The sequence below is a fragment of the Jaculus jaculus genome, chromosome 12 (assembly GCF_020740685.1).
Source record: "Jaculus jaculus isolate mJacJac1 chromosome 12, mJacJac1.mat.Y.cur, whole genome shotgun sequence".
Taxonomy (NCBI): Eukaryota; Metazoa; Chordata; class Mammalia; order Rodentia; family Dipodidae; genus Jaculus; species Jaculus jaculus.
In genome coordinates, this window is record NC_059113.1 from 102557040 (window position 1) to 102578286 (window position 21247).

General features: G+C 40.7%; 1 protein-coding gene across 3 annotated transcripts in view; it reads left to right on the top strand.

Annotated features, from left to right (window-relative positions):
• The window catches only part of Gucy1a1 (guanylate cyclase 1 soluble subunit alpha 1), a 60601-nt gene extending 41375 nt beyond the window's left edge, over nucleotides 1–19226 (top strand). For all 3 annotated transcript variants that reach the window (XM_004655884.2, XM_045131568.1, XM_045131569.1), the window contains exons 4-9: nucleotides 122–180; nucleotides 1410–2119; nucleotides 4328–4813; nucleotides 8977–9120; nucleotides 13377–13531; nucleotides 17816–19226. In XM_004655884.2, the coding sequence (XP_004655941.2) occupies nucleotides 122–180; nucleotides 1410–2119; nucleotides 4328–4813; nucleotides 8977–9120; nucleotides 13377–13531; nucleotides 17816–18020 (1759 nt within the window). In that variant the 3' untranslated portion in view covers nucleotides 18021–19226. The remainder of the gene's footprint in view (nucleotides 1–121; nucleotides 181–1409; nucleotides 2120–4327; nucleotides 4814–8976; nucleotides 9121–13376; nucleotides 13532–17815) is intronic.
• Nucleotides 19227–21247: the final 2021 nt, after the last annotated feature.

Consider the following 21247-nt stretch of genomic DNA (forward strand, 5'->3'; position numbering starts at 1 on the left):
TTCAAATCCAGAAATGATTTGAGAAAGTGATCTTTGGACACTCTTGATGTAGCTTATAAATAACCTGAAATTTCAGCATTCATTTATCAGCTTATAATTTAAGATACTGAATTATTTCCAGGAAATCTTTGGAGAGAGAAGACTTCGAAAAAATAATTGCAGACCAAGCAGTTGCAGCAGGTAATGGAATTAAGTATATGTGATTAGGAGCCACATGTCTTTTCTGTGAAGCCAACATGTCTCCCCAAATACTCATATTTATGTCAGTGCCTCTCTTATGAACCATTTGAGCTATGTACTGTGTTGGTGCAGAGTAACCCTTTCTTATACTGCATCTTTTATGTGGCTCAAAAGTTTCCTCTTCTTATCATGTTTATTGGTTGAGATGTAGATAAGGCTAGATGGGATGGTGACTCAGACATTCTCAGTCTTTGGTCTTAAACCAAACTATGTCTTCCTCATCTGTCCATGAAAACACTGCTCAACAAGGTATAAACATTTTTCAAGGTCAAAGGCAATCATGGGAAAAGTAGGCTAGCAGAGTTCTCACATTAACAATGAGCTCTGGGGAGAAAATAAGATGAGTGACTGCTGTAGAACTCTTTTCCAAATTGAAGTATGCAGACCAAGTGATTACACAGTGTTAGAGAGAAAGTACCAGTTGTTAGGAATTATAACAATAACAATGACTAGTTTATATTGAGCCCTTCTTAGGAGCCAGGCACTACTCTAAACATAATTCTCACACATCACAGAGGTGCCTTGAAGAGGGCAGCATTATTTTCCCCTGCACTACAAGAGAAAAATGTAGTTCGCAGACTGAAAAGAAGAAAGGGAACTTTGGGAAGGAAATGTTGAATGGGAACAATGAAATTTTATGTGAATATCCAAATAACAAGGAGAAACATCCCTGAAATTTTCTCAGACAAAATTGAATTTCATGCCCAGTGATTTTAACTTAATTTCAGGTGTGATACTTAACACAGTTCCACACTGTCTGGATGGAGGGATAGAAGTCAGACAAGCTTTGACAGAAATGCACTTCATCCTGATAGAGATATGCTAAATTGCTCATGTTTTATTTAGGGACTGGTTGTTTGCTTGTTTGGGTCAGAGTCTCACTGTACTCAAGGCTGACCTGGAGCTCACTATAGCCAGGATGGACTTGAATGCATGGCAATCCTCTTACCTCAGCCTCTCAAGTGCTAGAATTAAAGGCATGCACCATCATGTACAGCTTGTATAGGGGATTTATATAAGATTTATCAGAATTCTGAAACATCATCCATGTCAACAGTTTGAATATGAGCATTTGATTTGGGTTGAAACACATAAACTATATCCCGGATGCAGGTAAGGGTCCAACCCAGGGTTTGGAGTTGACAAAATCCCTGTTGGGTATATTTCAGGAGTCCCCATGGAGGAGGTCAAAGACACCCTTGGTGAGGAGCTTTTCAAAATCTGCTATGAGGAAGATGAGCGCATCCTGGGCGTGGTTGGAGGTACCCTGAAGGACTTTCTGAACAGTTTCAGCACCCTTCTGAAACAGAGCAGCCACTGTCAAGAGGCGGAGAGGAAGGGTAGGCTAGAAGATGCCTCCATCCTGTGCCTTGACCAAGACCACGACTTCTTAAATGTTTACTACTTTTTCCCCAAGAGAACCACCGCCCTGGTCCTCCCTGGCATCATTAAGGCAGCTGCCCATATACTGTATGAAAGCCAAGTGGAGGTGTCCTTAATGCCTCCCTGCTTCCGCAGCGACTGCCCGGAGTTTGTCAACCAGCCCTACCTGCTCTACTCTGTGCACGTGAAAAGCACTAAACCTTCATTGTCCCCAGGCAAGCCCCAGTCCTCCCTGGTGATCCCCACATCACTCTTCTGTAAGACCTTCCCGTTCCACTTCATGTTCGACAGAGACCTGACCATCCTGCAGCTGGGCAACGGTCTCAGAAGGCTGGTGAACAAGAGGGACCTTCAAGGGAAGCCGAACTTTGAAGAGTTCTTCGAAATCCTGACTCCAAAAATTAACCAGACCTATAGCGGGATAATGACAATGTTGAATATGCAATTTGTCATCCGAGTGAAAAGATGGGACAACTCCGTGAAGAAGTCTTCAAGGGTAAGAAAAACAGTAATGTCATCTTTAAAAGTACAGCAGTGATTCAAGGCTTCAGGGCCAGAAACCAGGTGACAAATTTGTATATACCACATCAAGTTATTTTATGACATGTGTGTGTTTAAACCACTGAAGGAATTTAAAATACTTCCTTCATTCATTCACTTGCCTATTCCATTCATTACTTCACACATACTTATTGAATGGAATTTGGGTTTTAAAATCCTAATGGAGGGCTGGAGAGACAGCTTAGTTGGTAAAGTGCTAGCTTATTATTCAGGAAGCTTTGGACTAGATCCCTAAGTCCTCAGAAACTGGGTGCAATTCCATATGCACGTGGGAAGTGGTGGCAGGAAGATGGAAGTTCAATGTTATCCTAAGCTATATAGCCAGTTGAAGGTCAGCCTGGGCTACATGAGGCCCTATTTTAAAAAAAAAGTTTCAAAAATCTAGTAGTGTTTTTGAAAACTAAATTAGAAGATATTAAATGAATAACAACAACAACAAAAAAGTTCAAACTATTATCAGATAGCTTAATTTGTTTGAATAATAATGAATATTGTTTCAGGAAAAATAAACCAAAAACTGCATGTTATAAGAGGCAGCAAAATGGACTTTATTCAATGTAATAGAGAAGTAATAAATTTGGTTTATTGATATGGAATGCACATGTTCTGCCATCTCATGAAAAAGGACTTCACGGGCTGGAGAGATGGCATAGCGGTTAAGCGCTTGCCTGTGAAGCCTAAGGACCTCGGTTCGAGGCTCGGTTCCCCAGGTCCCACGTTAGCCAGATGCACAAGGGGGCGCACGCGTCTGGAGTTCGTTTACAGAGGCTGGAAGCCCTGGCTCACCCATTCTCTCTCTCTCCCTCTATCTGCCTTTCTCTCTGTGTCTGTCGCTCTCAAATAAATAAATAAAAATTTAAAAAAAAAAAAAAAGAAAAAGGACTTCACTAACTAGTAGGTCTAAAGAATGAACGTTGTGAATTCATATTTGGCATTGAGAGCAAAACTTAATAAGAGGCCTTAGAACCACCGTTACTCAAAATGGAAGCAGCTATTTTCTTAGTTTTACCATAGAAAAGCTTATCTAGATCCTTAAACATGGTTACTACTCAAAGATAGCCATTGCAACAAAATACCAAAATTATGACTTGCATGTATGTTTACTTGCAGAAAAAAAATATATATTAGCTTCAGACTGTGGCCATACTTGTCCACGGTTGGGTCCAGGTGTGCTTTAGCACTTGGAGGGTGGGGAGGTGGGCACAGCAGTGCATGGCAGGGGTACACTTTGTTCATCTCGTGTCCTGTTCAAGCACATTGGGACAGCTCTTGACTCTGCTGCTGTGGACACACATGTGTATAATAGTCTACTTGTGTGCAAGCAAATCTCGTGAAACAGAATGATCACCTGAAACCCCAAGTCTCTGGAGGCACCCTGGGGACAGTTCACTTTTTCCCCTGAATGGCTTATTTCTTCTGCTTGTATAGTGAAGGGCAGGTTTTGTTAGGTGTTTAAAGCAAAAGTGAAGACAAAGCTATTTTACTGGGAGTGTCTGGAGAAAGAATGACTTTCAAATGATTGATCTGATGGTTTAACTCAGGAGAGAGAAATGTCTGTACTTATTTAGAGGCCTTTAAACCTTCATACTTTCTAGGTACAACAATTAACTCATGGATAAGAGACAAAGAGAAGCTTGCTAAAATAGAAGAGACAAAGGAATAAAAGAAAGATAGAGAATGAAGAAAAGGAAGGAAGAAGGAAAAAAGAAATAAGGGGAGGAAAGGATAGAGGGAAGAGACTAGCTCCTTATAAATACCACAAAGTATGCAAAAGGAGAAGTCCAGATTAAATTAATGAAAATACTTAAAAAATGTAGCAATAAAATCCTGCTGCCTTGTGAGACTTTGAAGGCAGAATGTTTACATTGTTTCTGGCAAATTATAATTTCTCTGTAGCAAATGTTCTGATATTCTTCAAATGCCTACGTGCATTTTAGGACTTAAAGCAAGCGGAGAGTATGAAAAAAAAAAGGTATATTGTTCTTTTATAGCAAACTGGAAATCAAACTGAGTTCAAACACAAAGAGATTTATTTTCTCCATATCTGCTTCCTCTCCTTTGGTGTCGGGAAGGTGAGGGAACTTGACTCAACCACACACAGTAACTGGTTCCACATAGTAACTGGTTCCCCTTTGCCCTACAGGTTATGGATCTCAAAGGCCAAATGATCTACATTGTTGAGTCCAGTGCGGTCCTGTTCTTGGGGTCACCCTGTGTGGACAGACTGGAAGATTTTACAGGACGTGGGCTCTATCTGTCTGACATCCCAATCCATAACGCCCTGAGGGATGTGGTCTTGATAGGGGAGCAAGCAAGGGCTCAGGATGGCCTGAAGAAGAGGCTGGGGAAGCTGAAGGCCACGCTAGAGCATGCCCACCAAGCCCTGGAGGAGGAGAAGAAGAAGACCGTGGACCTTCTCTGCTCTATCTTTCCCTGTGAGGTGGCCCAGCAGCTCTGGCAAGGGCAAGTGGTCCAAGCCAAGAAGTTCAATAATGTCACCATGCTCTTCTCAGACATTGTGGGCTTCACGGCCATCTGCTCCCACTGCTCGCCCCTTCAGGTCATCACCATGCTCAATGCCCTCTACACACGCTTTGACCGGCAGTGTGGCGAGCTGGACGTCTACAAGGTAGGGACCACAGGACAGTGATGGTGCCACGGGCAGAAGTCACCTTGGGGAACGACGTGAATTGCAGTGTTAATGGCAAGCTTTCTCCGCTGGGATCATGCAGGTTATAGCTAGGAAACAGGCATTGGGTATTAATTATGGGGGTGTCCTTCTGCCAGAAATAGCTCAAGTTTCGCTCAGAAACAGAGCAAATTATTCCAGGAAAGGTATGCCATATTGTCTTGTCAAAAGAGGAGCATGGAGTGGAGAGAGCACAGTGTGAATGGAGGACCTGTGGAAAGGTAGAGAGTAGCCTTCGAGGATAAGGCACAACACCATGGGCGTGGTGGTACATGAGCTACTTAAAGGTATGACTCACGTGGGGGAAATTTATCCTGTGTGCCTTTATAAGTAATGAAAAAATGAGGATTATAAAAAGCATCCTTAAGTAGTTAAACTCAATGCTGAGTTATGTGATACATTTCACAGACAGTGATAGGGACATCAAAATAACCTGCTAGATCCTTTTTTTACAGCATGGCTAAAAGCAGACACAGAGAGTACAAGAGTCCTTCCTACAAATCCTGCCCACTGGGCCCTTCTTCCTTTGGAACTGAACACATGCATTACCTTTCTCATTTCTGAAAGAAAGATAATATCCACCCATAGAGTTGACTAGGGTGAATAACACAATGCGTCCTACATACTCTGTGAACAGGATTGTAATGAAATTAGTGGTAGGTGATGTTGTAGACTAGGTTTCTGGGATTTATTGACATTCAAACAGATATCTTTCTAAGCATTAAAGATGCAGGTGGACTTTTCTGTCCTAGACACCTAATATGGTAATAATATTAATTTTTTTTTTAATTTTAGGAAGAGGGAGAGAAAATAATGTTTGAGTTCTGTCTGCTTCTTTAAAATGGAAAGGCTTTACTTATGTAAATGATTTTGTGTCCCTTTAGCCAGTGGCATTTAGAATGAAGCCCTCGTCATTTTTGACTTAAATCATCTATTTAACTTGTCACATAGAAATCTGGTATTCTAGAACTTGGCCCAACATGAAATGAAAAAAAAAAATTATTGAGGAAATAGCAAATATGATTTATGGGAATACATAAACCCTTGCCTTGTTTCCTTGGAGATGCTAGAAGCAGAAACCTTCCCTTTTGAAATTTCTAACAGGAAATTCCAGACAGAGCCATAATTCTTAAGGAGGGGAAAAAAAAAGTCCATGTTGAATTACAGATAAAACAATTGGCACCAGTTAGGTTAAGTTTGATGGCCTCTTATGGAATTTACTGTTTATTTCTAATAGTTTTCTCTCTTGAGAATGGTTCTGGCCTCAAAATTGTGAGAAGGAAGTCTTTTTTTTTTTTTTTCATTGCAAATTGTTGTGATAGCTGGCAGAGTTTGCCTTCTTCCATCTTACAAGTTATGAGTACCATATCAACAACGTGGAAACCATGCTCCTTCCAAACAAGGACTGTAGCTTTAGAGTCCCCTGAGTAATTAATCCAGATGTAGCTACCTCTTACCATCCCCTCTCTTATATCACACATTGGGTGTGAAAACACCCTTTGATCACTGAAAATAAAGGAGAAGTGGTGTTAGCCATGGGATACTTTTAGTATTTACAATGTAAATATTTGTATTTACAATTTAGCATGTATAATGTAAATCCAAACAAGTTCTTAAGAGTATTCAACCTTATTTGTTAGAAGAGCTGGTTAAGCCAGGGCTTTATTTGATTTCAGTATTTTGATTTTTGTTTCCTGTTCATTTCTGTATTCCCTTATTGTTTTAGTAGATTGCTTTACTCATTATCCAGAATTTGTGTACATGAGTGGGCAATGAAGAATACAGAAAAGGGGAAACACAATCTCTGAGAGAAGAGTTTACATGTGAGGTGGGGGAGAAGAGTGGGAATAAGTACCTGATTTCTATATGATGTGATGGCTGGTACAAAAAGGACCGTGTTCAGGAAGAACAGGCACTGAGCTCAGAGTGTAGGTGGGCAGCCATAATCTTAAATTGTGTGTGCTGATCCACATTTGTATGAGCACTTCTTATTAACTCATTCCTGAAGAAAGCATTATAGGAAAATTTTGCTACCTGTTCAGTCATTACTGGACAGTTAATGTGATGGAAACCTCAGAGCACTGACAGTGTAGTGGGGGAGGCACAGAGCCGTGGAGGACGTTTAAAGTTTTCCTGTTAGTGCATTGTTAAGAAGAAGAGATAACGCATGTTAAGTGGCGGCGGTGGGGGGGGGGGTGCGATGCTGAGGATAAAACGCATCTCATTGCAGAGGTACTTCAAACAAACCTTTCTAATAAGGCGATGCTTTACACAGAGAGAAAGGAGAAAGATGTGAAGGAACAGATAGATAGATGCCTACAGTTTATTGCAAGCAAATAAACAATTTATGAGTTCATGCTTTGTATGTTTAAGAGATGACAGGAGCCCAGAGACATTGGAACAACAGCATGTGTGTGAAACAGAATCAGACGATAAAGCCAGGGCTGAGATAAAGGCGTTGTAGCGGGGCGTAAAAGGTGTGGGTTTAATTCCCTGGTACCCATGTAAGCCAGAGGCACCACAGAGTGGCACATGCATCGGAAAATTGTTTGTAGAAGCAGGAGGCCCATACTCCCTATCTCTCTCATAAATAATTTTTTAGATGGAAGACTATAAAGTTGGAGTTAGGGCTGGAGAGATGGCTTAGCGGTTAAGCGCTTGCCTGTGAAGCCTAAGGACCCCGGTTCGAGGCTCAGTTCCCCAGGTCCCACGTTAGCCAGATGCACAAGGGGGCGCATGCATCTGGAGTTCGTTTGCAGAGGCTGGAAGCCCTGGTGCACCCATTCTCTCTCTCTCCCTCTATCTGTCTTTCTCTCTGTGTCTGTCGCTCTCAAGTAAATAAATAAAAATTAAAAAAAAAAAAGTTGGAGTTAGCAGAAAGACAGGGTAAGGAACATCTGGAGGCATGATTATCAGTTTAGCATTTCCTCTGGGAATGGCAAGTTATCAAAGGTAATTATTAAAGTTCTGCCCTTCCTTTTGCTGTTCATTTCCTCTCTGTATCCCTTTATAATAGAGTCCTGGAATAAGAATATATGTTATAATATGCTATAATAAATAGAGGAAAGAAAACACAACTCTTACAATTACTCATGGATCATAACGAAATGGACTTACAGGTGCATTTAGTTTTCTGTAGCGGGTACCACAAAGGAAAAACAAGTTACTGGTAGGGACAGAAATAAAGAAAATGATGCTTCCACATGTGGAATATAAATAACAGCTTTATTTCCAACAGTTTTCAAAGTAATATTGTTATTTATTTATTTATTATTATTATTTTGTTTTTTTGAGGTAGGGTATCTCGCTCTAGCCCAGGATGACCTGGAATTCAATCACTCTGTGGTCTCAGGGTGGCCAGGCACTCATGCCATCCTCTTACCTCTACCTCTGCTGGGATTAAAGGCATGTACCACCACACCCAGCTCTATTGTTTTTAATCTCCCAACTTGACAACTTGATTTCTGTCCTACTCTGGATGATTAATATCCACACAGACACAATAAACTGCTGAGGTTCCCAGAAGTCCTTTAGAAAAGCATCTCTGTCTTACTTTAATGACCATTAGTGCCTTTGTTTTACATCAAACATTTTTGTTACATTCATGACGTTCATTGAGGGGTGACTTCATACAAAGCATGATTTTATGATACTTAAATGATCTCAGTATCAAAAGTCATGCATCTAAAATATACCATTTGTTTATATTAAAGCTATTCTCTAATCTGGGCATAGTGGTACATGCCTTTAATTCCAGCACTCGGGAGGCAGAGATAGGAGGTAGGAGGATCACCCTAACTCAACCCCCTGCCAAAAAAATGCTATTCTCTATAGTTAAAAGAGGATAACCTGAACAGGGAATTGATGGCAAGTTTAATGTAGAGGATAACTGGCCCCCATGTTACCTCCGTGTATTGCTGTGAGTTCAGAGGTCTGCAACATGGGAAGTTCCTGGGAGCAGACATTACTGGGGAGGCTATCTCACTTGTCCTGACTCTCCCAGGGCCTGAGCCCTGTATAATCCTTAATGTCTACTACTGTGCTATTTGTGGTGGGTCTTCCTGAGCTTGAGATGACACCATTAAAAAACCTATTCTGCCTAGGTGGAGACCATTGGTGATGCTTACTGCGTCGCAGGGGGCCTACACAGGGAGAGCGACACCCATGCTGTCCAGATAGCACTGATGGCCCTGAAGATGATGGAGCTCTCTGATGAAGTCATGTCTCCCCACGGAGAACCGATCAAGGTAAAGCAGATGACAGATCATGCCGGAGCACATGCTTGTCACGTGATCACCCAAAGCCTTCTGTGGGGCTGGAGACATAGCTTAGTGGGTAAAACCCTTGCTGTGCAAGCTTGAGGACTTGAACTAGGAATTCCATCTAAAATCAAGTGTTGGTAATGCACCTGGCATCCCAGCACTGGGGAAGTAGAGACAGAAAGATCTGTAGAGCTTGCTGGCTAGCTAGTCTAGCCATGTCCGTGAGCTCTAGATGCTGTGCATGATACTGTTTCATAAACTAAGATGAGTGGGCTGGAGAGATGGCTCAGTGGTTAAAGGTGCTGCTTGCAAAGCCTGACTACATATGTTCAATTCTGCAGTACCCATGTAAAGCCAGATGCACAAGAGGGAATATGCAACAGGAGGCCTTTTCATGCCAACACTCACATCTCTCGGCCTTTCTCTCATTCTCTCTTTATCTGTCTGTCTCTCATTCTCTTTCAAGTGAATAAGTAAATACATTTAAAAAGAAAACTAAGACGGAGAGTGCCTGGGGATACACCAACATTGCTCTTTTACTCACACAAGTACACATGTACCTGCACACACATGAAAATCCACTCACATACAAAAAGGCATGCATACACATGTACATACCCACCCCATACACATACCCATGCAAAAGTATCTAGTATGTTAGTCAGGTTTTCTTGTGAAGAGCAAAATCTTTTCAAAGTTATTTAAGCAGGAAGAAATTTATGAGCCGGGCGTGGTGGTGCACATCTTTAATCCCAGCACTCAGGAGGCAGAGGTAGGAGGATCACCATGAATTCAAGGCCACCCTGAGACTACATAGTGAATTCCAGGTCAGCCTGGGCTAGAGTGAGACTCTACCTCCAAACATAAAAAGAAAAAAAAGAGGGCTGGAGAGATGGTGTAGTGGTTAAGCGCTTGCCTGTGAAGCCTAAGGACCCCGGTTCGAGGCTCGGTTCCCCAGGTCCCACGTTAGCCAGATGCACAAGAGGGCGCACGCGTCTGGAGTTCGTTTGCAGAGGCTGGAAGCCCTGGCGCGCCCATTCTCTCTCTCTCCCTCTACCTGTCTTTCTCTCTGTGTCTGTCGCTTTCAAGTAAATAAATAAATAATTAAAAAAAAAGAAAAAAAAGAAATTTATAATAAGCTATGAAATGGCTTGCATGTCATTTAGATGATTGGGGCAACCATTTGTTTATAAATTTGGCTTTCAAAAAAATGGTCCCAAAAGATACACAGCGAGCCATGGCTTTATCCCTGGTCTTGAGGCTGAGGTCAGAGCTGCTCTACCATAGCCAAGGCAGGCAGTGACAGTGCTCAGACAACTGCCTTCCTCTACTGCTGGTTACAGGAAGATACTTTACCTTTTCTCATTTGAATCAGCAAGATGGGAATCAGACTTCATGACTGGCACAATACGTGTGACCAGAATTGACTCTCTGCTAACATGGCATTGAAATCTCAAAGGCCCACCACAACTGTGCTCATAGAAAAAAAGACCAAGTCTTTGGGGAAAGACCACCTTCCAAGTCTCGTGCAGTTGATGTAGTCATAAGATTAACCCCGAGTAAGAACATTTAGAACCTTCCAGACCTTTTGGAATTTGTTGCATTTAGTTTCTAGCAACTTCAGGAGTGCATATTACCTTAGAATGTTGACTACAAACCCAGAAATATTTCCCAGGCATATAATATTGTAAGCATTTCAGGTGCCAGAGGTCCCAGAATAATGTATATTTGCAGAAGTGAGAATTAATAACCATGATTTTTTTGCTATTTTATAAATGTGTAGTTTAAGTTATTGCCTTTGGGAGAATTATTTATAGCTAGCTTAAGAGGTAGTAAGCTGGCTAACAAAACGTTAGCTTTAGTGACCTGTGAATTGAGATGTTCATGCACTTTGGGGAAAACATCTTGGCAGTTTTAACAAACCCATCATGCAGTGAAATTGAAATAATTTTTTAAAACTATCTTCTTTTCTTTCTTTCACTCTGAAGTTTTGTCCAAGGTTGTTACATGTGCGTGTCAGTCACTTACTTTCCCACTAGTGTTCTCATTCCCTTCCAGCCACGCAGGCTTAGGAAATTGCTAGTGTTATAAAGACAGGACCTAAGGCTTGATTGATCACATACACACTCACACAAACAAAGGGGGAAGCAAACTTTAGGGACCCCTTCAGGTACTGCTTGTTGATCCTAAGACGGAGGAGGAGCAAATATCTATGCCAAAAATGATCTTGGAACAGAAGGCTTCTAGGAATTTCCCATTCAAGATTTCCTTGGGAAATAGAATTCTCTTTGGCTTTCATTATTTCTCAACAGAAGTCTTTCTTTGAGTGAAAACAAATGCTTAGGGGGCCAATTTCCTAATTTACAATGTAGCTGCTTTTATTTGAAATTGTTGCAGAGCTGATGATTTGACACCTTAAAACCAGAAAATTCTGGGGCTGGAGAGATGGCTTAGCGGTTAAGCGCTTGCCTGTGAAGCCTAAGGACTCCCGGTTCGAGGCTCGGTTCCCCAGGTACCACGTTAGCCAGATGCACAAGGGGGCGCACACGTCTGGAGTTCGTTTGCAGAGGCTGGAAGCCCTGGCGCGCCCATTCTCTCTCTCTCCCTCTATCTGTCTTTCTCTCTGTGTCTGTCGCTCTCAAATAAATAAAAATTAAAATTAAAAAAAAACATTAAAAAAAAACCCAGAAAATTCTGGACATTTCTAGCAAAGACATAAAGTTAGCTGTAACTATAAGTTAAAAAAAAAAAAAGAAAAAACAAAAAAACACCTGATTCCTAAATGACATCTAAGTTATTTAGCCCACGGCCTTACTTTAAAGCACATCATCAACCTAATAAAAACTTTCTTCACGTGGGTAACTAGACATAGAATCTGAAACCAATAAACATGGTTTGTTGTAATTTACAGTCTATTAACTTGTTTGTTGCAACAGGACTCTAAGCATGCCTGCATCCTCTCAGATTATCCAATAATTAGATCTTGGCTGCTGCCATATGAAAGTGTGCCATCCCAAGGTCCCTTTAGCAGTAACTCCCAAGCTTTTACCACAACATACCCCAGGATGCCTCTTAAATCTAGGCATGACCCAAGTTTCATATTGCCTGCATCTGAACTTGAGTTCAGTGTGTAGATCTCATAGACTGCAATCCCTGGGGTCTTGGACACAGCCACACTGATTTTCCTTTGCCTCTGCCTTTTCTGCTTAAATATTGCAATTTCCTTTCCTTGGCTCCTAATCTTTTGAATAAGAGAACAATGTTTGGCATAAAGTTATTTTAAAGCAAATGTCTTTTCAACACCCTATTTTTATTTTTGGAATCAGTGCTTGCTTGGCCTCAAACTCCTGCCTCCTGAATAGCTAGGACTACAAGTGAAGGTCACTGTGCCTAATTTAAAAGAGGGGGGACTGGAGGGATGGTCTAATGGTTAGGGCATTTGCCTGCAAAGCCAAAGGACCCAGGTTCAATTCCCCAGGACCCACATGAGCTAGATGCACAAGGAGTGCATGCATTTGGAATTTGTTTGCAGTGGCTGGAGGCCATGGCATGCCCAGTCTCTCTTTCTCTCTTCCTCTCTCTCTCTCTCCTCCCTCTTTTTATCTCTAAAATAAATAAATAAATAAATAAATTATATATATATATATATATATATATATATATATATATACACACACACACACACAGACACACACACACACAAACACACACACACACATATACACACACACACACACACACACACACACACACACACACACACATATATATATATATATATATTTAGAAAACAAACAAACAAATAGACATTTTAGATTGTGAATACTACCTTTATTTGCCCTGGCCTATCACTGCGTTGAAAAGTACTTGCTCGGGACCAGAAATGACGTATTTCTTATTGCTGGGCAGAGCAGGTTCATGGGAGAAGCTTGTAGATTCCCAGTTATTTTGTCACGGTGCTCACGAGAAGCGTGAGTGCACGTCTGACACAGGTGTTGAAGAGGGGCGAAAGAAATGAACCCGAACATGTAACGGCAGAGTGACGAGGTGTGGCCATGACCCGGCCCTGGCCATGTCCCTTTGCATGGGCAGCTAAGGGAAGCTGAGTGGAGTTTTTGAGGGAAGGAGAGTTGTGGTTTGAGTTACTGGTGGATATGTTTAAATGGTACACTGGAATGAGAGGTGCCCATGGAAAGCGGTTTGCCAGTGACCCCCGAACCTTGCGTTACTTTTGCTTTCAGATGCGGATTGGGTTGCACTCTGGGTCAGTGTTTGCTGGAGTGGTTGGAGTGAAAATGCCCCGTTACTGTCTCTTTGGAAACAACGTCACTCTGGCTAACAAGTTTGAGTCCTGCAGTGTGCCACGGAAAATCAACGTCAGCCCAACAACTTACAGGTACTAGTTCATTAAGACCTTAAAAAGGATGATTTTCCATTTCTATAGAATGGCTTTTTATTTCCTGTTGCTTTGATCCATTTTCTTTACCTACTGCTCAGGTAATCTTATAAATAAATGAAAATCAATAACATCATCCTCACATTAACTTGCTTTAAAATATTCCATTCTCTTCATGGAATATTTGCAGTAGAATATACTAATTCTTAACATCTTCATTTAACATTAAAATGTTTCACTATTAGGTTTTATGGAGTTAGCATTGGTATAAGACATTGTGGTATTGCTAAGCTACACAGTTTTAACACTAGCTACTCAAATGCAGAGAAATTATAGCAATGACTTATGGGGGGCGTACCTCATAGCCAAGTTGTACTCAGGGTCCCTCAGACAACAACACTTATGACCAGTTAGCTGCACATTCATATGTTCCTAAGACACCCTCAAGTCAAACAGTCATCTAGTCCTTTCTACTCCAGCAAGAGCTACACTTTTCCTCAGAGTTTAGTTATGAACAATATAAATCAGGACAATCCAAGTGAAGAGGCAGGTAGAGCGAGATCTGGGTAGATCTGGAATGCAGATCTCCCATGATCCCTCCCATGAGATCCCAGGGACATACCATCTATCTGCTCTGCCAGTGGATCCATAATGAAGAAACTATGTGGCTTCAAGGCTTTCTGTCTGAATTCCTTTCTGTAGATAGAATGGATTGGCTCACTAGCTTGGTACTAGAACTCAGTTCCCAATGATCCTTCCTTTTCCCCTTCCCCAATTCATTTTAGCCCAAAATTCAACCCTGCCTTTACCTGGTTAATTTTCTGGAGTCCTGGCCCCATTCTGAGTTGCCACATTAGCATAAACTCAGGTGCAGTCTAAAGGCTTCCTGAACAGCGAAGGACAGTTCATTAGCTGGGAAGGTTCCTCTCACCCTGCAACCGAGAACAAGGGCCACATTCCTCATGATAAAACAACAGGAAAACGGGAGGGATTTCAGTGAGGAACACTATCAGATCGTTAGAGAAACTTCACTACGTGAAGTCGTGTGGATGAGCAGCAAATGTTGACAGAATCATATAGAAGCCACGGTCAACAAGCGCCCTGCTCTGGGTCTGGTGGCCTGGGCATGTAATCCCAGCTACTCCAGAGGCTGACACAAAAGGACTCAAAGTTGGAGGCTAGCCAGGGGTACAGAGTGATGCCCAAGCTAGTCCAGGCAGGTTATTTAAAGCGCATCTCAAAACAAAAAGTCAAAAGAGGGCCGGAGATATATGTATCTCAGTGGTACAGTGCTCAGCCCCCATACGTGAGACCCTTCTAGGTTTAATCCCTTGTATAGCACAAAAGAAAAAAGAAAGGTAAGATCCTCTTCTTCTGTCTACTTGACAAGCAGAGGGCAACCTAAATCAGTTACATCCTCCACTGTGGCATGATTTTTCCATGTTTAATAAGAAAATAAGTCATTTAATAACGATTTATCTGTCCTATGTATGTTGTGTCCATACACACACACACATGCATGTTTTCTTTAATCTGTATAGATTTACTTTAATCTGTATAGATGCTAATTAACACCCAGCAGACATCTCCCTGTCTCAGAGCATTTGCCCCCCCACACACACACCCTGGAAGCCCTAACAGTGTTTAATTTCCAGTTAAAAGCCTAGCTTCCATTTCACATTAAGCGCTGAGCGATGGGTGACAGCTGTCCTGTCCTCATGCTGAATCAACACTGTGGCCCCAGTCCCCTGTCTCTGCCTTTTGCCCCTGCCGCACTGGGTCAGCTACCCTACCCTGCTCAAAGAACTTTGCTACTTCCTGCCACCTTCTTGAGAACTTTGCTAATTGAAAACAACTGTTTTCTGTTTGTGATTCCCTTTCTCTTGGATGGAATGTTTACTCTCTAGAGAGTTCCAGTATATCTTATAATTTAATCTCTCGAAAACACAGCCCTTGCTTATTTCCAAATCAGTCTCCTGTCATGATCTTACACTTCGGCTCCTTCATGCAGCACAACTCAGAGGCGTTCTGTAAACTCACCTTCACTGTTCTTTCCAGCGCCTTCTGACTGGGCCTTTATGGCACTCCATCAGCCTTGGCCCCTTCCTCGTCACTAGAACATCCTTGTCCAGGGCATCAGTGCTTCTTGCTGCTACGGAGCTTAGCTCTCTCTTCTCCCTTGCTTACCAGCAGGCCAGCAGGGCGACAGGCGGATGAGCAGAGCTGAGCAGGCCGTCCTGACCACAGTCTGTGTGGGGGCTTTCTGAGGCCACATCTTGCTGTTTTCTTTTGGTCCAGGCTACACTGGCCCACTGCCTCTGGCCTGTTCTCCTTCTCTCATCTTGGGGTGTCATTCCATCACTGTGTTTTTCTTCACTCTGGTGTCTGATCTTGTATGAATCACTGTTTTACCAGCTGCTGGGGCTGGTGCATGAAATCCCAGCCCCTCTCCTCTTGAACCTCATCAGAGAAGATCTCTTGAGCCCAGGTTGAGCAGCATAACAACCACCACAAAAAGATTAAATACAATTTTCAAATGAACTTTCAAGGCTCTAATGGTTTTTGAACATTTAGCCTATTCAATAATTCTCCACACAGCTCCAGATCATACATTAACATTTCATATTTCCTCTTGGGTGACTCATGAATAATTAAATTATCTTGACTGATTTACCATTTACCATAACCTGAAGAAATCTACCTCCTACCCAGCCCACATTCATTAGTAATAATATTGCAGTGACCCACAGGTCATGGATGGTGGCATACGCTTGGAATATTGTCACTTGGGAACGTGGGAGGGTGAGGCAGGCAGAGAAGGAATTCAGGCCAGCATTGCTACATGACACCATAACCCTCCCATAATCTTCTGTTAGCACCTATCTTCCTTACAACTCACCTCAAGTACAGTTTCATCTTGGATACAACTTCTCCTGCTTCCTATTTGCAGTAGTACAGTGCTTTATAAATATTAGTCATCGAAAAACATCGATGGTCCTGATGAGAGCACAAGTAATATTACCATTGATATTGGTAAAAGTTAGCAGAATATCACACATTGTGTTCTACTCAGATTCAATTCAACTGGATTTCTATCCAGTTTGTTTGTTCAGTATATAAAAGAGCATCAGTGTACCGAATCTAATTTAGAACCATCATTTTATTTCATTTAGAAAAGATACCACAGACTGGTAAATAGAAGAAGACCATGATCTAGTTGGACAAAAAATGATATTTTTTTTAATGTACGAGTTGGTTGAAAGCCCAGAACTATTCAGTACTTTTCATCCATGGCCTAAAGGGTTGATTATGGAGAATGATAATGAAAGAAACAAATGGGAAAATGAGGCAGCAAATTATCCAGTAACATTTGAATTTAAAATGAATTTAGCACAATGGACATGTTATAAGTAACAAGACAACAGTTGACTTTAAAAAGGCAAAGTGTTGTAAATGCATACCAAATAATAATGTTGATATGTGCAATTAAAGCTCATTTAAGCCAAGCTAATCAGAAATTCATCAAAATTCTATTCATATATTCAAAGAGTTATTTTCACACCATTTATATCACGGCACCTTTCTTTCACAACATTTTGCCCTTGATTTCTTTGCAATAGTATCTATGTAACTAATAGATTGAAAAATAGATATTGTCTTATTGTTTTCAACTTAGGAAATTGTTTTCATTAGCATTAAAATGATGTGTGGGGGCTGGAGAGATGGCTTAACAGTTAAGACACTTGCCTGCAAAGCCAAAGGGCCTTAGTTTGATTCCCTAGGACCCAATGAAGCCAGATGCACAAGGTGGTGCATGCATCTGGAGTTCATTTGCAGTAGTTGTAGACCCTGGCAAACCCATTCTCCTTCTCCTTTCTCTCTCTGCCTCTCTCTCAAATAAATAAATAAATAAAAATGTTTAAAAAATAAAAATAAATAAATAAATTGTTGTTTGTATGTCTGTGTACTTGCTAATATTAGGACTTAATGTAATTTTGCGTTTTTAAATTCCATTATGTATATATAAATCATATATTCAAAAATATTTTTAAATAATTATTTATTTCTATCTGGAGTAAAATATATTAGTTTTTATACCTTTGATTGTAAATTTCATTTTTGATTGTATTTTTTTGTGGAGATATCTATTCACAACATATGATTCCTTCAATCTCACGTGAAATCACTAGTTTAGTATTATTCATTGAGTTATATTGTGTTTTCTTCAACCGTCAAACATTTATGTCAGTATAAAGTGTTAATGTCTTTATTTACTCTTTCCAGATTACTCAAAGACTGCCCGGGGTTTGTGTTTACACCTCGGTCAAGGGAAGAACTTCCACCCAACTTCCCCAGTGAAATTCCAGGAATCTGTCATTTCCTGGATGCCTATCATCAACAAGGAACAAATTCCAAGCCATGGTTCCAAAAGAAAGATGTGGAAGATGGCAATGCCAACTTTTTAGGCAAAGCCTCAGGAGTAGACTAGTCAAGCCTGTGCTTGTTCGTTTGGTGTTAGGGTTGGACTCCTTTGTGGATGTCACGAACCTGTGAGAACACTTTAGGATTCCAGGAGACGATAAAGCAGTATTAAAAACCCCAGAGGATAAATCCTAGTCTGCACTCTTCTCATGTAACATGTCAAAAATGTACTCCAGTACTTTAACTTTTGTATTAAAAAATAAATGAATAGAAAACAAACCTTTTGAGGGCATACATCTGTTCTGTAACAATCACCACCAATACTCAATCGAGCATGAAATAGACACAACAGGCCATTGTAGTCAAGTTGAACTGTGTAGTGTGATGTAGCTATCAGCATCCTCCACCCTGGTGCAATGCCAATGTAACTAAAGGGTGCTTGTGATAGTGTCGTCTTAAAGATGCTTTGAGTAGAAATGACAGTGATTAATAATTCTTTACTTTCCACCTCTGCACTGGATTATATTTTCTCATTTAACTGCTATCATGTATAACAAAATAGGCTGGTATATTTTCAGTTGTAATTTCATTGTTGGCTTTTCTTTCTTTTCTTTATGTTTTTGATTTTAGGAGATAAGCAATTAGGGGTAAGATGAAACATGGCATAAAATAGTTCTGGAAATTTCAAGTACATTCTCAGCTTTTGAAGTGAAAATATTCTCATTAATGCAATATCTCATGTAATGCATATTTTCTTTTTTGATATTTGTTATTTCTGATTCTATTTGTGAGAAAGGCTATTTTAATTTGAATTAGCAATTTAATTCCTATGAATTCATAGGAATAAGTGCCATAATAGCAAATTTTTCAAGATATAAAAGGCTTACAGCCTAAGTTAAATGCAATAATATTCGAATTTAACTAATGTAACTAAGACTGAGTAAATGGGATTTCAGTGACCACCTGAGGATTTCCTATAAAGTACAGTAGTAAAGTGCTCACACACATGCATACACATGTGAGATAATCCCCCATTATCATGTTAAGCCATATGAACTCCTAATGAGAAAGTTGAAGTCCAGAAATGGAAAATAAGACTTTATCTTGATTGATAGCTCATTTTTCTTAGGTATTTGTGATGTGATTTGTGATGTGTGTGTCTGTGTACTAAGACTGAAGTTTTGTATTGTTAGGAATACAATCTGTGAATTTAAAGTAACTTGATATTTTCACAAAATGCCACTAGCAACAATAAAGAACAATAATGCTGTGATTTCATTGCGGAGATTTCTTAAAAAAATGTTTCTGGAATGTCAACTAACCCCCTTTCCCTCCTTTTACACCTGCACCTGTCTATTCCTCTCCTTTCTTTCCCTCTACCCTTTTCATTCCTCCCCTTTTCTCATGTCCCTTTGTGTATGTGTGTATAGAGACCAGAGCTTTATACATGATGCATGTTAGGCAACACCTTGGTCCTAGGGTTACAACTTTTAGTTTTAATGATACCAGTTTAATTTCACTGGTAAAATAAAAATTCTACATCATTTGGTTTGAGAAAAATATATGATTTTTATTATTTTTTCTTTGTTAGTTATGTACATACTCAGTGTACAAACAGCACATGTTGGTTTTATTGTTAGCTTTCTCCTTGTCCTCCTCCCTCCTAACAGACACTCCCTGTTGGGGATTGTAAGTTGTGCATTGTGAGGGTAGCTATCACTTATGGGGAAGAGGCAATGTCTCTGTGCATAATGCCCCAATATGTAGCTCTGTCTTTCTGGTCCCTCTTCCATGATTTCCCCTGAGCCATGGTAGGTTCGTTTTAGGTCTATTCCAGTGATGAGGTCTTGGGAACCTTTGTGTCTCTGGATATCTGGCTTGATAGGAGTTGAATGTTCCCTGTGTCTCTCTCCTTCACCCTTGTGCTGATTCCAGGTTCACCAAGAAATTAGCACTCTTGTTCATTTCCCCAATTCCTCTATGGTTTCAGCTGGGGCCCTGGTGAGGTGCGATGGGTTGATTCCCTCCTCAGATACTGCATCTATCTGAAAAAGAGAAGCAGATTCTCCAGTGTAGAGTGAAGTCAGCACTGGATAAATGGGATAACCACTATTATTTGAGAGAGAATTTAATAGATGTAGGCCCTCGTATAGCCCAAGGTTGGTGGCAGGTTGATATTGGAGAGAAAACTCAATTTTTAGATATGAATCTGACTTGTTTTCTAGTTCTAGCTTTGGGTTCTGTTCCACTGAGCAGATCCATTATCCAATTCAAGAGCAGTTGGTTACCCACCATGGCTGTGTGCCACTATTGCACATCACATCAGGTTGTTTGCTGCTGAGTAGCTTTGACCATGAGTTGCTTGGGCAGATGTTGGCCACTTTCCCCCAGTTGCTCATGTAGCACCTTCTGGCACTAAACAAGCTAACTGTCTGGGGACTGACACGCTTCCAGATTCCAACCCAGTCTCTCCATATTCTGTATCACAGTATATGGTGTCTTCAGCAGTAGGGTCTTACCATTAACCTTTGGTGAGTAATCAAGTGCCCTGACAGAAGTCTATCTTCTTTTGGGAAACCTTGTAGGTTTCTCTGATCAATAGCTCATTGTGGATGTTCACTGCATCCTGGTACTGGGAGTTACAGGGCAGCACCAAGGGAAAAGAATGAAGAAATAGATAGGTATTGTAAAATATAAATAGAGGAGAGAGAGACAGAGAGGAACAAGAGAAAATTAAAGTTAGTTTTCATCATACCCTCTCCAGGGCCCTTTGATTCAGGTGTTCTCTCTAAGGAACTGATGGACTTTCAAACTTTTAGTCTGTCTTTCAGAACATAGGATTTTTAAGAGAATGACTTTCAAAGAAGAGAAACAAAGTACACTATAGTTTTAAAGTCAGCGTTAACAGTGCCACGCACACTGACTTATATGAGGTTCTGAAAAGTAGCTCAATATAAAAATTGTTCAACTATCTCCATTAGTCCCCAGGCTAGTTTAGCTCCTCAGGAAAAGTGTCATCACCAGTCAGCTACTTGGATTCAAAGAGTATGACTGTAAATACTATGATGATTTCCATTTAGGGAGTGATACCTATATTTTCAAAAGCCTGGCTGTGTATCATCAAACCCTGTTGTTAGAGAGTACCACAGGCCTTGGGAAAGTGAATTTACAATCTCATAATGATAACCAGTTCAATAAATATCCATTAACATAGTTGTTGCAGTCAGGTTCGTATTGCTTGCAGAAAACACCCAACCAAGAACAGCTTTTGGGAATGAAAGGGTTTATTTTGGC